This window comes from Vanessa atalanta, chromosome 19 (genome assembly GCF_905147765.1).
Source record: "Vanessa atalanta chromosome 19, ilVanAtal1.2, whole genome shotgun sequence".
Taxonomy (NCBI): Eukaryota; Metazoa; Arthropoda; class Insecta; order Lepidoptera; family Nymphalidae; genus Vanessa; species Vanessa atalanta.
Window position 1 is genome coordinate 3,832,867 of NC_061889.1, and position 17,857 is coordinate 3,850,723.

A 17,857-nucleotide genomic window follows, 5' to 3' on the forward strand; every position below is an offset into this window, starting at 1 on the left:
AAGTGAGTGACTACGGTTCAAATTTGTTTTTTAAATCCTTGAGTTTTAAAATCCCCCTTTTTTTGAAAGGTGGCTGTAAATTAATATTACAAGTAAAAGAAATAAGGATCGTTTAAAAAAAGATCACATGTTACAGGAGGCGCGAAACTACCAACTTCCAAGATGCTCTGATAAGAGTCTCTCAATTGATACATTCAATATTTTTTCATTTGTCGTGTCGAGATCTGCAGCCTAATAAGCTAGCCGATCAACAAGGTAGATAAAGTCATGGTCATGTTAAAAAACAATACCGGCTTCGATAAGCTCTTAGTAGTTCACATATAGTTAACGAAATAAAGTATTTGATTGCAAATATTCATAAATAATGAATAGACTCAATACTTAAAGATTTAATTTAATAAAATAGGCAAAAACCTTTTATACTAATTTCAAATATGCTAATGTCTATCACAATACTTATATTTCTTAAATTGAAGTGTCTTTATTTATCGAGTTGACGATTTGACATGTCAGTCAGTCATTAATTAGTAAGGAAGTATGTAGTAAGTGAGTAGGAATTTATAACTTTTTAAAACTGTTTATAATTAAATTTACGAAGAATTGCGTTAGTCTACTAGAGCTAAGCAAATCAAACACTAGAATATACAGACAATTTAGCTTTTCATTACAAAAAAATAATACTAAATAATAAAAAATAATTTGTTATAAGTTAAGAATCTGTCTAAAGGAAATTGAATCTTGAAATTTTGAAATAAAGCTAGATATCTATGTAAATACCTACAATATATAAATAGTATCAGAATAAAATGATAATGATAAGTTTCTTACATATCAATCAAGCTTATTACCTGGCAGCATCGATAGCTTCAAAGCTCTTAGAATGACAAACAATCTTGTTTTTACTAATAAAAAACATTTTTGGTTTACTTCAAACATTTCCAATGGTAATAGTCATTGTTTAAAGTTTTATACATGTATCTTAACATCACTATGTTCTAGCTTTAAACAAATAAAATACGCCGGTATATTTAAAATTCAAAATAAATTATTAAAACGATGTTCTATTTTTATTCACGTCATAATCGACTTCGAACGGTCAACGGTTCGTAACAAACGTCCGAACAACAATCTTTTGAATTTAGAACTTAGTTAAGATAAAATTTATTTGTAATTAAGAACAATATATTGATGACTTCAACATACTATAAAAAATATGATAATAACGAATCATAAAATTAAATTTCAAATAACAATAAAATGAACACGATACGTATATTCCTTTAATACGAATAAATGATTATAAAAATGTATCGGGATTGGGCTTGTAGGAATCAAAAAAGTCTAACGAAAATAATACATTTCTTTACTGAAAAACATAACAAGTACGTACGTTTCATTTTCTGTAATATACTAGTAAAACCTAGCAGACGTTGTTCCTGTATTAACAATTTAGCATGAACGATATAGAAGTTGAAGTGCTGCAGCGCCTTAAAGCGAAGAGTTACAACAAAGAGGCTACCAGAAAATATTCTCCTTGAAAAAAAGACTTAAGTGCCTTATTTTCCATGATGTTAAGTTGGTCACCACCGCCCATGGGCGCTGTAAGACATATTCCTTACATCGTCAATGAGCCACCGACTTTGGGAACCAAGACGTTATGTCCCTTGTGCCGGTAGTTACACTGGTTCTTAACCTCATTATGCCGTTGTACTTACATTCGACTCGCACAACTTTTAAACCAAAACATTCGTTACAGTATATTTATTTTCGTTACTTTCAATATTACAACCACAATTTAGTAATTTTGTGTTTTTTTAAAAGGTATCTGGACTCAGAGAGTGAACCGGATTATCTGATATTCTTACCCGACACAATCTATACGTTGGCCGTTATCGACACGGATTGGAAAGGCCGAGGAAGTGTTTTCACATTCGTTCCAGCGGCTTCTCGCATGCCGTGCTTGACTCATATCTCAATGGGGTTATCCTCAGAGAGGCTATTGAGTATTGCAGGGAACGAGCGTGACATGAACAAATTACACACCTCGCTAGTGCGTACGACAGCGCGATGATATCGGCTGCCCTCGTCTTCCGCAAGGAGCTGTTGTCTCTTCACGTCCGATCTTACACAGATATTCGTCAAGAAGCTAGATACTAGAAGCCTTCCGTCCTATCATGCCCGAAGTTATAACGAAAATCAAATCAGTTATTAGATAATTAATCATTATTATAATGTCAAATCACTAAAAAGCCCAATAAATGAATATCATTTACTGACGCGTTCGGAATTTCTATAAGACTAAGAATGAGGAAACAAAAATAACATAATAATATTATGTGACAAAGAAATTCGATTATTTACCTTATAGTTTTAGTAAACATTGTAGCAAGCGAGGCTTATTTAAATAATTACATTATTTATATGTATGAAATGATTAACCTCACATTCATTAGCATGAAATAAATAAAATAAAAAACCAATTGTTTACTTAGAGCTCCCTAGTTATATATTTATTTCTTAAGTTTTTTGTTTTTAAGTTCGTAAGTTAGTAAATGCTACCCATTAGCAGCCCGTAAATGTCCCACTGCTGGGATAAAGGCCTCCTCTCCCTTTGAGGAGAAGGTTTGGAGCATATTCCACCACGCTGCTCCAATGCGGGTTGGCGGAATACACATGTGGCAGAATTTCGTTGAAATTAGACACATGCAGGTTTCCTCACGATGTTTTCCTTCACCGCCGAGCATGAGATGAATTATAAACACAAATTAAGCACATGAAATTTCAGAGGTGCCTGCCTGGGTTTGTACCCGAAATCATCGGTTAAGATGCACGCGTTCTAACCACTGGGCCATCTCGGCTCATGCCTGCTACCCTTTTTTATTAAAATATTGTAAATGATTATTCCATTTTATTACGCAATAACAAAGTTTACACTAGAACGTGTTGTATGTACTCATTATTCATTTAAATGAAAATATATTTTCGGTCCATCGAATTTAATATAGAATTTTTTTTTTTGATAGAGATAGGCGAACGAGCAAATGGACCACATGGACCTGATGGTAAGTGGTCACCACTGCCAATAGACATTTGCGCTGTAAGAAATATTAACCATTCCTTACATCGCCAATGCGCCACCGACCTTGGTAATTAAGATGTTATGTCCCTTGTGCCTTAGTTACACTGGCTCACTCACCTTTCAAAGCAACAAAACACAACGATACCGATACAAAGAACACAACGATACCGATTATTGGTGTGTTCCTTTCTGTTTGGCGGTAGAATATCTGAGGAGTTGGTGGTAAACTACACGACTCACTTCATATACAAATATAGTCATCATATAACAACTAATCAAATGGTAAAAGTTTTTAACAAAAAAATACCGACTTCAATAGCGCCTAGCAATTATAAAGCAGCCAACGCGGTTACATTGCTGGCATCTATTGAAGAGCTCCGTTGTCTGTCTCTCAAACTAATCATCATTAAAACTTTGTAAAACAAAAAGCATTTTGCAAATAACGAAGCTATGCCCGAACATTCATAATCTATATCTATATATATCCCAATTTAGAAGGACTTCCTATTTTGAAGTCGGTTATTTAATATACTAATACAGTGAATTGGTTTAATATACACCCATATTGAGTAAAACCATATTGAGCTACTGTATGTATATGTATGTAACATTGGCAGTTTTCAAGATTACGCCTCCACTGGTTCGAAATGCTTGGTAAGAAAATACTCTGAAATGCTATATAAATATATCAACAAATATAAGTTCGACTACTTCCATACTAATTTTATACTTTGAATTTTATTTTGATTTCATTAACGATTAACAATTCTTTTTAGACTTATAAGTATCGGCAAGTGAATATTGAAGTGTCGATGGATCTCAATATAGATTAGAATAGCTTGGAATTGACTTTACGGAGTCAGAAAATTGATCGTATAAGCTTATGTTTTTATTATGACTGCCTCGTTTGCGAGCCATAGAAGATAGAGAGTAAAGAAAATGTCAATAGCTGACTTTCTTTTTAAAAAATTACTAATATATTTATTTTATTTAACCATAAAAATCCCGTTAGAATACCACGAATAGAATGTGGTATACCAGTGTACACTTGAGGTTAAAGAATATTATGTCTATGATAGTAATTGAAATCTTATATTGGAAAGTTATACTAGTATAATGTATGAGGTATATCATTCAATAATATATAAAAAGATCATATAAAAGCTTGGAGTAAGTATTTGTAAATTTAATTATAGACATGTAAAAACACATCTTATATTTTGAAGTTTTTGAGTAATATGCCATTTGGTGAATTATAATAAATTTATTGCCACTAAAATGGCGTTACCTTAATATTAATGATATCAACAACATTATGCGAAAAGACATCTGATATTGATATTAAATAATCTCGCGTTTAAACCATTGGATCCATTTAGATGAAATCGTTATGGAGACAGTTTGGGTCTCGGGACTAGGGCTAAGGACATAGGCTACTTCTTTAATTGACCCCTCGAGGGGGTAAGCTGGGGTGTCGGTTTGTGTGTGTATGATATAGGACAAGTATCATATCTTCACTGTATACACTCGGATCACTAAAGCCGGCGGGCGTACCTGGTGCTCGCGCAGCTTGCGCAGCAGCTCGTGATAGGGCGCGGCGCGCGCGGCGCCCAACGCGGGCGGCGGCAGGCGGCCCTCCATGCCGTGCAGCCAGCGCCGCAGGCAGCGCAGCTCGTGCGCCGAGTCTGCGCAGGCGTGATACGCGTTGCGATATTATACATTTGTAAGTTATTCCGCTGCTCGGTTGCGGCTCAGTAAAATTAAGCCGTCGCATCGAAATACCCGGGTGTGTATTGTGACCCGACTGAGGGATTTTTTGTTAAAAACATCTATTAATCGTAGGGTTGCATCGTTTGGGTAAGTACTAGTGACTAATTCTACCACAAAGCAGGACTACCAGGTACTTTTATTAATCGGTTTGTAGGGTGACTGAGTCCGTTCCTAGTGCCCTAAGAAGTGACTGATATTTTGTACACCACCGATATCTATGAGCGGAGATGTCCACTTTCATCAGAAAGCACTATGGAAGTCCACCTATCAATATATATCGATCACATAAACCACTGACATATCGTGAGAGGAAACCAAGCCTTCAGAAAAAACACAACCCTATAGAAATAAAGGTGCCTTTAAGCAGATTGGCTTTATGTGAAATACAAAGTCATGAGATATTAAGTCTGTCACACTAACCGACGGTGTCGGAACAGTCTCCGTCAATATTCTGTTTCTCCGGATTGAGCAGCAAACGTAGACTCTCCCACTTTACGTTTAAGTGCTCGACACGCCACGTCACCTGTTAAATAAATAAATATAAATACCCATGTATGTACACATTATGTATACTAATCTATAAAAATATTATTAATGCAGATGTAACTCCATTTGTTTGTCTTATACACTTTCACGGCTAAACTATTATTCTGATTTTAATAAGATGTTGTACGGAGCAAGCTTGAATTTCAAGGACCGAAATTAGCAATTTTATTAACCCTTTTAGGGGCTAATTTGACTAAAACACTAATGCTTAGGTTTTTCAGTACAACTAAATAGCATGTTATTTTTTTTAAATAGGGACCTATGGAGTTAAATCGGTAGGGGAGTGCAACTAAATAAATCTTCAAGTAATCTCAGTAATGTGCAAAAGGATTTATTCAAGTACTTAAAACGTGATTTTAACGTTTCCATCAACTTCACCATAAAATAAATTAAACAGGGGTGAAAGTTCGTTTTTAAAGATATAAAACTTAACCTCTTCTCAGTATTGGAAAAGTGAGATCATAGGCCGTTATGCTGGCCCAGTGCTGAAAGACATAACTTCGGAAAGTCAGTAGAGCGGCCGTGGGACCGAATTAATACACGGGACGTTGCAGTCGAACAATTCCCACCCTAGACTAACACTGCTTTCTAATAATTAACAACTATTAAGTAACATTACGTTTTTAATATGTTTATTTACCTAAGATTTATTAACTTTAAGTCCTTAAATATATACCAATAAGAATTAAATTACATGCATCATTATTAGAAATGATTTAAGCATTCAAATAGCACGACGGCAATGGATTTTGACGTGACAAGCTGTATACCGCGCACGTGAAGCAGCGTGTTCAACTAGTCCTATGTCTACTTACGTCAGCTGCAGCCTCCGGTATACGTTCGAGGATGGCGGAGGCCTGTTCTATGAACTTGGCGCGTCGAGGCTCCACCGAGACCAACTCCGACATACGACTCTAGAATCATCATGAAAAATCCACATTACTGTCATATACTATGCGATGTATAAAATATAGCATTAATAAATATAGTAATAATTCATAATAAATACTAGTTTAGATTTGTATTTTTTGTGTATTATTGTGTATATCGCATTTCGAACCTGTTTATATTTTATTGTTAAACAATATTCAAAATAAAACATTATCATATTTTCACAATAAAATTCTAATTTAATTATAATGGCATTATTATTTACCGGTACATTTTAATTATTAACAATGAACCTTATACCAGAATTTAAGTATGAAAAATTCTAATACTAACAATAGTTTTACTTAAGTGAATTTGCAAATCAATAAGAAATAAATTTGTTAATATTTGCAATATTTTTATGATATAGTTTCGCGGACTAGCAAATGGGCAACTTGATGGTAAGTGGTCACCCCCGCCCATTGACAATGGCGTCGTAAGAAATATTAACCATTCCTTACATCACCTATGCGCCACCAACCTTGGGAACTAAGATGTTATGTCACTTGTGCCTGTGATTACACTAGCTCACTCACCCTTCTAACCGGAACACAACAATACAGAGTACTGTTATTAGGCGGTAGAATATCTGATGAGTGGGTGGTACCTACCCAGACGGGCTTGCACAAAGCCCTACCACCAAGTAATGCAAATTAAAAACCAAGTAGGTATCTAACTTACCATTCTTAATTTCCTGCTCGATAGATTTTCTGGACTAGAATATATCTCTTCTTGAACGTGTGTCAACCACTGGCAGAGTTCGGTGAATTCGGATATTAGTTGGCTCAACGACCACTGTCTGTTGAAGCCGGAGGTGGGGTTCAGGAGTCGCGGCCCGTTCTGCAATACTGACGAATTGTTGGATAACAGCTCGCCGTTTGCCTCCTGAAAAATAAAAAAACAGCATTTTAATAATTAATAGTTTACAGTATATATTAAGTCAAAATAAATATCTTAGTCATCATTAAATACAGAAATAGGACAAGAAAAAAAATTGAATTTACCACCAACAGGTACAAGAGGTAGGCTAACTAACAACAATTGTCTAAGAAAGTTTTTTTGTCAGACATGTTGTCCGTGCCATTGGTATAATTTTAGAGTGCCTGTATATTTTATTTCGAGTGCCTGTTTTATTACCAGGCAGAAGCACAATTTAAGTTTGAAGTATTCTAATTTCATTATTATGAAGTATTTTTGGTGTAAAACGCACGCGATGAAAATGCAAGTACATCTTATACAAAAGGATATTAAAATTTTTATGTTAGAATAATCTCTATAGATCAAAGTAGATTAATAATATATCTACTGAATTGAAACTTGAATTTATTTTGTCGTCACTCGCCGCTAGATGGCACTGCAGTACATATACTTTCGTAGTGTACTTGTTGAACCTACGCAAAACTTATAAAACTGTACCTAAACTCAAGCCCCCTCGGAAGGTAAATTATAAAAAGGAGCCTGTGTCCTTCGACTCCCGGGACGCTAAGTTCATCTATCTCATTTAAATCGGTTTAACGGTTTAAGCGTGAAGAGGTAACAGACAGTTATTTTCGCATTTTTAATATGATTATAGATAGCCATCTCCCTTTCAATTGGTTTATACTTTTACAGGCAAGTTAATGTCTTCTGGGTTTCGCTAGTACTTATATAAAGTTTACAAAATGAATCCATTCAACCGATGCATCTACATTTATTTCTAGTTTAATATTTGGTAGCAATAATTTCTAACCTTGCAAGAGTCTATGATCTGGTTGTCCATGATGTACTCGTAGTGGTGCTGCAGCAGGGGCCAGAGGTCATCCCCGGCGCTGCCTCCACTCGCCGCGGAGCCCCAGCTGCGTCGCCACGCTTCCCGACATGGCTCTTTCCTGTAACGATTTGACAACAGAAGCATATTAAATAAAATTTAACGTGGTTTCAAATAAAAATTTAATAAAGAATTGTCCGATTAAAATATTCAACAAAGAGGAAGAAGAGAGAACAGATTACACAATCTCATTCAATTACTAATATAAATATTGAATCTAATATTATTTTTAACAAATAATATTAATAATTTAGTATTTCTTTTTAAGAAACTGGTCCACTCTCTTGATTACTCACGTGCTGGCACTTAACACATGATCCTTGTGATTCGGAAACAGTGCCAGCTTCCTTGGTTTGTTTGTTGTTGTTTGTTTTTTTTTCAATTGATATCAAGTCTGTATAGTTTTATTTAAATTAGTTTCGATTTTTCATTATTAAGTTTAAGTTTGTTTACAAATAAAATAAAAATTATAAATAAAAATGTCCCTACAACTCCAATTAGGTACTTTCAGAAATGGCTACGTGTTTGTGACGTTAGAATAAACAGCACTTTCTCTGTAAACCCCCAAGAAATCCGCTTTTAAGCTGTGTCGTATCAATTTCCAACCGTGGCTAACTTTTATAAAAATTCCGAATCATTCGTTTCAAGATCAACTAACCTCTTTTTAGTGAGGCTATGGTAGGGCCGCTCGAGGTGGTCGCCGGTGCCGTTCGGTGGCGCAGGCGCAGATCGTAGTGAAGACAACGAAAAGCTGCTCTTCAAAATTCTTGCTGAATTCTCGCAACCTGAAATGCATATTATTTTTATTAGGCAATTTTTTTACATTAACATTACCAACACGCAACTTGCAAGTAATAATAATGATCTACTCTCGTTTATAAAGTAATTGCTAACGACAAATTTATGTAGTAAAAGTAGTAATAGTCGTTTTATACAGTAAGTAGTAGTTTTCTTTAGTCGTAATATGGAGGCTATTGCTTACTTATAATGGATACGACTTCATTATTGAGATAATGAACAGTTAATAATTTTCATTACTACAATAAAAGGGCCTTTAGAACTTAATTTAATATAATTTCATTTAATTACAACAATAACTAAATTTATTATTGTCTCACAAATTCTCTGCCCTTGGAATTGTAAACTGTTTTCCGTAACGACTATCTTGAGGTCGTGGAAATGACGAGGTCGATCCTTAACCGAATTATAATAGTCTTACCACGCGTTCGTCATCATACTTCCATTGATTCCATTAAATTTCCATCATGTACTGCCGTATTTACTTTACGAAATACTTTATTTGTACGCCCGTATTTTACTTCCTGATTGACTGTACTGAAAGAGTGAGAAAGGAAGAGACAACGAATAAAGTATATGTTCTTATACTTACTTGTAGACATTTTGACTTGTTTGCACGGGAAGCTTTCTAATAAAATCGATTTAATTTTAAATCAACATTAGTTTTCCCGTAAGCCTTTTGTACTGTCTCGTCTTTGTACTAAGTCTTGATACTTTATGCTCTTAATAATGTAAATTGCTTCGTTTTAAAAGAACTACTGCGACTAGATTCGTTATTTTAAAGTTAAAGTAGAATAAATAGTTTTCTTAATCATGTAATCTTGAGATAAGACTCATGAATTTGAAGATTATGTTGTCTGTTTTGGTGCATATGTCGGTGGTCACATGTTGCGTTCTTTCCCTTTACTTTATCTCCTGTCTCTGCATGCTGCGTTTTGTTGAGTCGGTCCTGAAAGAAAAAAATAACAATATTATAAACTGTTTCATACAGCATATTCTTGAGATTGGAAAATAATCAAAGTAAATTTAAAAAAAAAAGCCATTCGATTTCCGAACTGAACCTTTTATCTTCAAGGGTAACAGCTGTCATACATATTAGCGACATATTATGTCGAACGTTTAAAATGAAAAGACATATTTTCTGATTTATTTGAATCAGTAGCAATAAAAATTATAGGTAAAGGACACTTTGTTTTGCCTTAGCGGTAAGTTGTAACATGGTCTTCCACCATAAACAGCAACGAGTTTTAATTACGGATGCGTCACGCACACGAGGACCTTCGTTAGTCGCTCGAGATATTCATTTAAGCATGAATGTAATAAATTATAATTCTTCTATTTAAAACATTATTACATCACTGTATTCGTTTTATAACAACGCAGTATCAAATCAATCATTAAAAAAATTATTTATAATTATATTCAAAGCAATCTATACGAAATCTTTATAATTAATTATTATTATTACTATAGAAAGGATTTTTTTTACGCTAATAAAATAAAAAAAAAGAAATTAGTTTTACATGTAGTATCTCACATAAGGTAAGGATTAAAATCAATTGTTCCAATCAGAGATCTAAAGATACGCTTAAATACACGCAAAGGAACTTTCACCGACAAAAATCAATTGTTTTCACCGAACGTGACAAAGGGCAATAGGGAATGGAATGGAAAGCAACCTGGCGCAATTTTCTATACAGTTTCACACCAATTTGCTGATTTATAAGACAAATAGTTGAAACACGAACGGTACGAGCGACCGTTTAGTAGTTATTAAAGTTAACGTTAACGAATATCGAAACATGCAATACCTTAAAAATTAAATAATCAATCACTACATAAAAATAAATGCGAGATTATAAAGAGCTCTTCTTTGTCCTTTATAAGTTCATAAAAAAGACATTAATAGCGGACAGTCATCTATCTTAGTCAACTCTTTTTATAAATTGAGGTTGCGCAAAGATAATATAAAATTAATTAGTGTTACTCGGTTAACATAATACATTAGAGCAAGCATTGCAAATGAACTAAGTTTTTCTTTTATTAATAATGTAGCAAAGAATTAAGAAGATATTTCAACCTTTTCAAGCAACTTCTTTTTTATCTGACGTTATCAACGCAATGTTTTTTTTTTTTGAACTTCATTTAAGTGACAATCCTTAACGTAAATTGTTTGTCAAAAATTATGTTACAGTATCAGAAAACTAAGTTATAAGTATAAATATATGTGATAGAAGTTTAGATCGGTTACAATAGGCAATAACGACCCTTCCGGCGGAGAAATGTGGCCTCGATTTCTTTCCCATAAATGTATGTGGTGTAGAACAAGTAAAGTTTCAGCTTTCTAGGTCAACGAGGCTACAGAGCCCTCGGTAAGATAGACAAACGGACACATTCAAACAAATTATGACATTACGTCTTGAGAAACTCTTGTTTAATATAACTGCCGAGGTAAAGTACACCGACAACGTCCAGTATCGGCGAATGTGTCACGACTCATTACACGTTACATATACGATGGAAATAATATAATCATCGATTCAGATTATATGGTCAGCAAAGGTCGTCATTGAACTTGGCCAATAAAGTTATAAGGCCACTTTTATTACAGTATTTATATGGGTCGGTTTTAATTTAGAATATAAACAATATAAAAAAAATATCTTTGAAGATTATTCCATTATGATAAAAAAGATAATAAAATTTCTAAAGGTAGCCAGCTATTAGTCTACGCGATAAGCAAGGCCAATAACTTCTCTCAGTTTTGTCCTCTTTTTGTCTGTGTCTATTTTGAATTTAGATGCACCTTGAATTTTAATAAAGGAGTAATATGTTAAATATTAATGACATTTTAACCGTAGAGACTACCGTTCAATTTTACGCAAGGAAGCCAAGTCCAAAAAAATTATTCAAATTTCGATTTTGATGAATTTTTTTTTTCAAATGAACTAAATATTGTGCCTGAATATTTCACTTAACCCAATTTACCAATTAAAAGAGGATGCTCTAGAACGGAGTTTCTTATCGTCCATTCATCATTCATCCATTCAGACACTTGGCGAACGAGAGCTAGGCTTAAATAAGTGGAACACTACGACCGTCACGATATTTGCTCTAGTAAGAAAGGCTAAAGCATTGCATTGCTATTTCTTCATTTCCCTATTTTTTTATTTCATTTAATAACTCTTATACCTGTTATTCAATACATAACCGGATATCCCCCGAAACCTCTCATTTTTTCCTCATAAAATCTTTTTACCAATTTCCATGGTACTTTCATTGACGTAACGTCTTAAAAGCCTACAGCTTACATAAACATTTGGTAACTAGATGAATTTTTCGAAAACAATTTCTTTTTTTTATTGAATATTGTGATACACATTACCCTAATTAGCGTGCGCCTTTAAGACTTGTTAATAATACGTAGTTAATCGAGTGAGGCTCGTTAGTGACGTTATTTAACATTTCGACAATTACCAATTAGGAAGTATATTCAACTTATTACACAACTAGCTTTTAAAACTTACACGGTTTTATAAGCTATTTTTAATTACTTTTTCGGTAAAATTAAAACGCGTTTACAAAACACTAATAGTCACAAGTTATGTGCCATTCTGCTGTAACTTAAAAATATATTTTAGTAAATTTACTTGTAATTTTATACATTACATTTGATATAACATGTGTAGTTGTTACATTTATATGAACATTTAGTGATGTTCATATGTATATACTATGTATATGAATCATTTTTAGTTCTTTTTGGGACCATAATTCAGAACTTAGCAAAAACAACGAAGTTTCATAAATGAATATCTTCAGAAATAAGTCATTCTTAATTATTACGAATAATCTAATCACTATTTTATCACTGCGCCGAATTTGATGAAATTTGATGATGAAAATATTAATCAAACTTGACCCCAAGCCAATAACCCTCACATTATTTTTTTATACTTAAGCCGTATCCATAGCCGAAGCCGCAACCGAAAAATAGTTTTACATAAAATTAATCTTTAAGAAAATCATTTTAGATAGTTCTTAATGTCGAATCGTACGAAAATGCAATTAACTCAAAATACAATCATAACAATAAAAAAATATTTGATTTACGTGATGAAATACTTTCGTTATTTGCTTTCTATGATTAATTTATATGAAATATTTTTAATTTTAATCAAGTGGCAAGTAAGTTCTCATGTAATTTTTCTATAATATTTTTAAAATTTATTACATTAACGCGGTAACTTTTGTGTGAAACCAAGACATGATACCTTAACTAATACATGATTATTACACTTGTTACGTAATTTAGCATCCATTTACTCGTTTTATCTCATTTCCACTATCTCGTAACATCTGTTATTACGGTCCTATCAGACCGCACCTGCTTCCCTTCGTGCTACGAACAAAAGAATTGTTTCAAGAGAGACATTATATTTTATCATAATTATGAATACTAAAAAAAATCTTAATACAGCATCGAAGGTATGATTGCATCAGAGCTCACCAGCTAGGTGGATCGGTGTCTGGACCTGACTTGATACGAAAGCTTTGATGTAGCTTGGGATAGCCTTATGACCAGCAATGGATTATGATTGGCTGAGTGATAATGGGTGATGAAATATGTACATATACGACGTACCACAGTATACTCTTAACTTTTAGCATGTAATATAATGCAAAGCAATTTGTTAACAAAACATATAAATACTTTTTTAAGTCAATCAAAACTTCACGTATTAAAAAAAATATATCTATAAATTTGAGGCTTATCTGTTAAATAACATCTCAGATAAGACTAAAATTCTTAAACAGATTTTATAACCCAAGTCACGTACCCGGAAAATGTTTGAATGTTCGATATCAGAAAAGAGGATATTTTTACTTAGAACTGGGTACTTGTTAAAACGCGAGAGGCCTATCGCGAGGCTATTATTCACTGCACATAATAAATACGAGGTGTCAAGCATGACGAACACAATCTAGATAGTCTGAATCTGAACTGAGAAACGTGTACTTACGAGTAATACTAATAAGAAGATTCTTTTGGTAACAGTTTTCGATACAAAAAAAATCCTTAGTAAACAAAAATAATCAAGGAAGTCAGAATTTTTTAATAATATATATATGTATATATATAATTGAAACGTTGAATTAAATAAAAAAGAATCAATAATCATCCGAAGAGTACCTTGCAATGGACAGCTAAAAATTAGTCGAATTTAAGCCATAAACAATTGCCTAATTCCGACTCCACATAGTACTACATTTAAAGGGAATTTTACAAGCACTTTTGCATCTTCATTTTACAAGGATATTATGTCAAACTTAAAGTAGTCTCCTCAGCGTTTACGGAAATTAATAAATAAAATATAATCACATAAGTGCGGTACATAAGACCTTTTAACTGGACCGGTCATCGTAAACTTTTGCGTACACGTCAGCACCACTTAAAAGGACATATAGGCGATGCTGAAAACGCAAAATAAATACGTATAATTTCAAAATCGGTATTGTCAATCATTTTATAAGAAGTCACACAAACAAAAATAAAACATTTATTTTTTGTAAATATTTTAAAAGACCAGTTATATTTATGAATTATAGTTTTAAATATACATCAACTAAGGCAGGTGGAGCTGCGTTCATTATGCTATGTATACATAACCGACGACAACGGGGGATAATGATATAGATCTGCGTTGGTATATATAATCATTTATTCATCAAGCGAATTATGCGGGTTATTTTATGTTTATAGTTGAAAATTCACGTCATATTTTAGTATTAAACGTTAGACTAGTGATTTTATATAGATAGAAAATACGTGGATAATAATAATATAATGTATTCATCAAGCGGTTTATTCTGATTTTATATGTATAATGGAAAATGTATGTCGTATTTTTAATGTAAGCAACTATAATAAATCTTTCATATTATCTCATCATAAATATTAATATTGAATACAGCTGAAATTCTACTATATGTTCAATGTGTGTATATAAGGCTATTTGCAATGTATTACACGCTATTAGCAAAGTATAAAGCAATTTGTCTATCTTATCAATAGTTGTCAGGTGCACCATCAATTTCCTTGGGCTAACCACATTCCTCGTAAATCTCTCCGAGGTAATTTAGCATTAAGCTGACCCACTTTATAGGCACAGATTACTTCAACGATCGTAGTCTAGTTCGATTTACATCGGTCATGACAATGTGATCTGTATGGAAAGCATGTACTACGTTTAAGCAAACGTTTACTTTCTAATAATCCAGAGATCGGTTAAAATGGATAAAATTGACCCTCAGCCGATATTGTACGACAATTTAATCTGTCTTCTCATTGTAACGGTAAATTCACTGGAGCTTAAATTTATGGTTAAGATAATAGTTGTACGTGAACGCCGAGAGACGAATAACCCGATACAAACTAAACGTGCGACTGAATCTAAGAAATTAAACAATTTGCTACTTGTAAATGCAAATGATATTAAAATCACGGTATAGTTCCGTATTAGGTAACAACAACGAATTTGTTATAAGGGTTATTGACTTCTTCAACGAGAGCTGATATTTCGTAAGGAGGAAACTTAGATGATTTGTGAACGTTAAGCTAAGTAGAGCCAAACGGATAGCGCTAAATAAGAAATTACATTAATTAAATATTATCTACTAGCTAGAGGAATAGCAAAATACTTAATCAGTATAAACATTTATACCTAAATCGGACAAAAGACTGTAACCTATATAACCTATTCCAATCGATAGCGGAATATAAATAAACCTTATATTTACGTATTTCGTGTGATTTGTTAATAGCACAAGTATATTTTACACTACAAAGAGTTCTTGATTAATATATCTTTATTTAATATACAACACTTTTCCACTTAACTACTTACATCCACTCTAATTTTACTTAACAATAACAACTTCGTCGACATTCAAAACAACGACTTTACGCTAATCCATAATGTATATCATGGATAATTTAAGCTCTCGACCGATAATATCGCGTTAATTCGATGTCAAATATAGCCTTATTCTTTGACTTCTGTACAGATTAGTCTTGCTTAGTACTTGATCAGTCTTTCTGAAACACATCGAACGTTTCTCGATAAATAACGAAGTCAAACCGGAATCGTTAAACAACTGTTATATGTGACAAAACGAAATAATTTAAAAATCGAACACGATAATTACAAAGATAAACAAACTTTCGCTTATAAAAATATATAAATATTGCGTTCGCAATTCCCTACAATAACTACACAATGAGATATAAATTAAACATAAATAAATACACAAACTGCGAAAGATGAAAGTATTAATCGTGTTTTTTAGTGAAGATTCAGCTCAGACATCAATCACTTTTGCAAAGTTGTTATTCTCACGTAGAAACAAATCGGAAGATTCGCTACTGGAAGTAAATTAAATAGAAACGTGTAAATCAAATGCGTGAGAGTTCTTTGTTAATTTCAACACTTTAAATTGTCTTAACAATGTAGGAACTTGTTTTGTTTAATAAATTACAATGTTATGTCAATAATTATAATAAAAGTGTAACTAACTAGACTTATTCACAAATTAAATATTTAATGATGGAGAATGTACTAGAACAATGCGATTAATTACATTATATAGACTGACACAGATTAGTGACGATATCAGGTAACACTAGGCCTGCATCCTTGATATTCGTAGTAATATTAACAGTGGAAAAATAGCTGTTACGATCTTACGATTGCTGAACCAATTTTGATATTTGCTTGAAAATCTTGAGCCGCGATTAAACACCATTTAATTTTTTTATTCACAATCAACTTCATTAAAAAAATATATATTTACATTAGATATTAGTTAATAATTTATCGTAAAATGATATAATAACAGTTCGTTAAAACAACCTTTGCTATAATTTAATTATTTTTGTTATTAGATAACGTTGGCGTGTACGTCCGTACGTCACTTTCATGTTCTGAAATGACATTGATTAATGATGAAACGCTCGTTACGTCTAGAGAGGATATTATTTTAGGAAGTTCTCCCACGCTACTTCCGCTAAGTGAATGTGAAATGTTTAAAACTAATTTACAAGAAATTATTTCAAATCGCGATCGTTACTCACAGAAAAGTGTTACTTAGGATGTAGAAACACATTAATTTGAGACGGAATTTATTATTACATTACATAAATAAAATACTTTCCACCCGCCCTACATTTATAATAATAAATAGCATTTTAAAATGTTTTTCTTTTTTTTTTCATACACACATTAAACTGTATAAATACATTTTTTATACAAATAAACCAAGATGTTTTCGATTATCAATTCCAGTAATGGTGTAGGACCAAAACAAACAAAAAACTAAAGTGGACCCCCAACGCAACGAACTGACGCCGATTCCTAGTAACGACATCGATACGATAAGAGATACCATTGTACACACCTTTGTTTTATTTCGAACTATCTTTGTTATTTATTACATATATTTTTTAAGATAACACATTTGGGACAACAGTCTAAGCCTTTAAAGTTAAATCTCACCCAAAATCGAAAGCTCTTCAAACATTACTTACTTTAAAAAATGGGTATATATAATTAATTATTGTAAGGAACCATCTTAAATTAAAGTTATCATATTAATACCAAATTTATTTATGTCGTGGAACAAAAATGACTTCAAAGCTGTTTCTGTTTAAGCGCGCTAAGCAAAGGAAGCGAAGGATCCAGTTCGATTAAAAAATATGTTTACGTTATAATATATTTTATTTATTGAAAAAAGTAAGGCCGAGCAGTATACGTATACCGTGGGTGAACCACAGCCACAAATTAATCGCGCGAAATGGGCCGAACATTCTGACGCGCAGGATTCATAACAATGAATCGATTAAAATTTTTCATTAAAATACCACGTAT

General features: G+C 32.8%; 1 protein-coding gene across 4 annotated transcripts in view; it reads right to left on the minus strand.

Moving 5' to 3' along the window:
- The window catches only part of LOC125071511, a 221,628-nt gene that overhangs the window by 125,065 nt on the left and 78,706 nt on the right, over positions 1 to 17,857 (minus strand). For all 4 annotated transcript variants that reach the window (XM_047681796.1, XM_047681795.1, XM_047681794.1 and 1 more), the window contains 7 exons: positions 9,523 to 9,879; positions 8,791 to 8,917; positions 8,055 to 8,193; positions 7,007 to 7,210; positions 6,211 to 6,309; positions 5,270 to 5,372; positions 4,634 to 4,764 (listed from right to left, as the gene is read on the minus strand). In XM_047681796.1, the coding sequence (XP_047537752.1) occupies positions 4,634 to 4,764; positions 5,270 to 5,372; positions 6,211 to 6,309; positions 7,007 to 7,210; positions 8,055 to 8,193; positions 8,791 to 8,917; positions 9,523 to 9,532 (813 nt within the window). In that variant the 5' untranslated portion in view covers positions 9,533 to 9,879. The remainder of the gene's footprint in view (positions 1 to 4,633; positions 4,765 to 5,269; positions 5,373 to 6,210; positions 6,310 to 7,006; positions 7,211 to 8,054; positions 8,194 to 8,790; positions 8,918 to 9,522; positions 9,880 to 17,857) is intronic.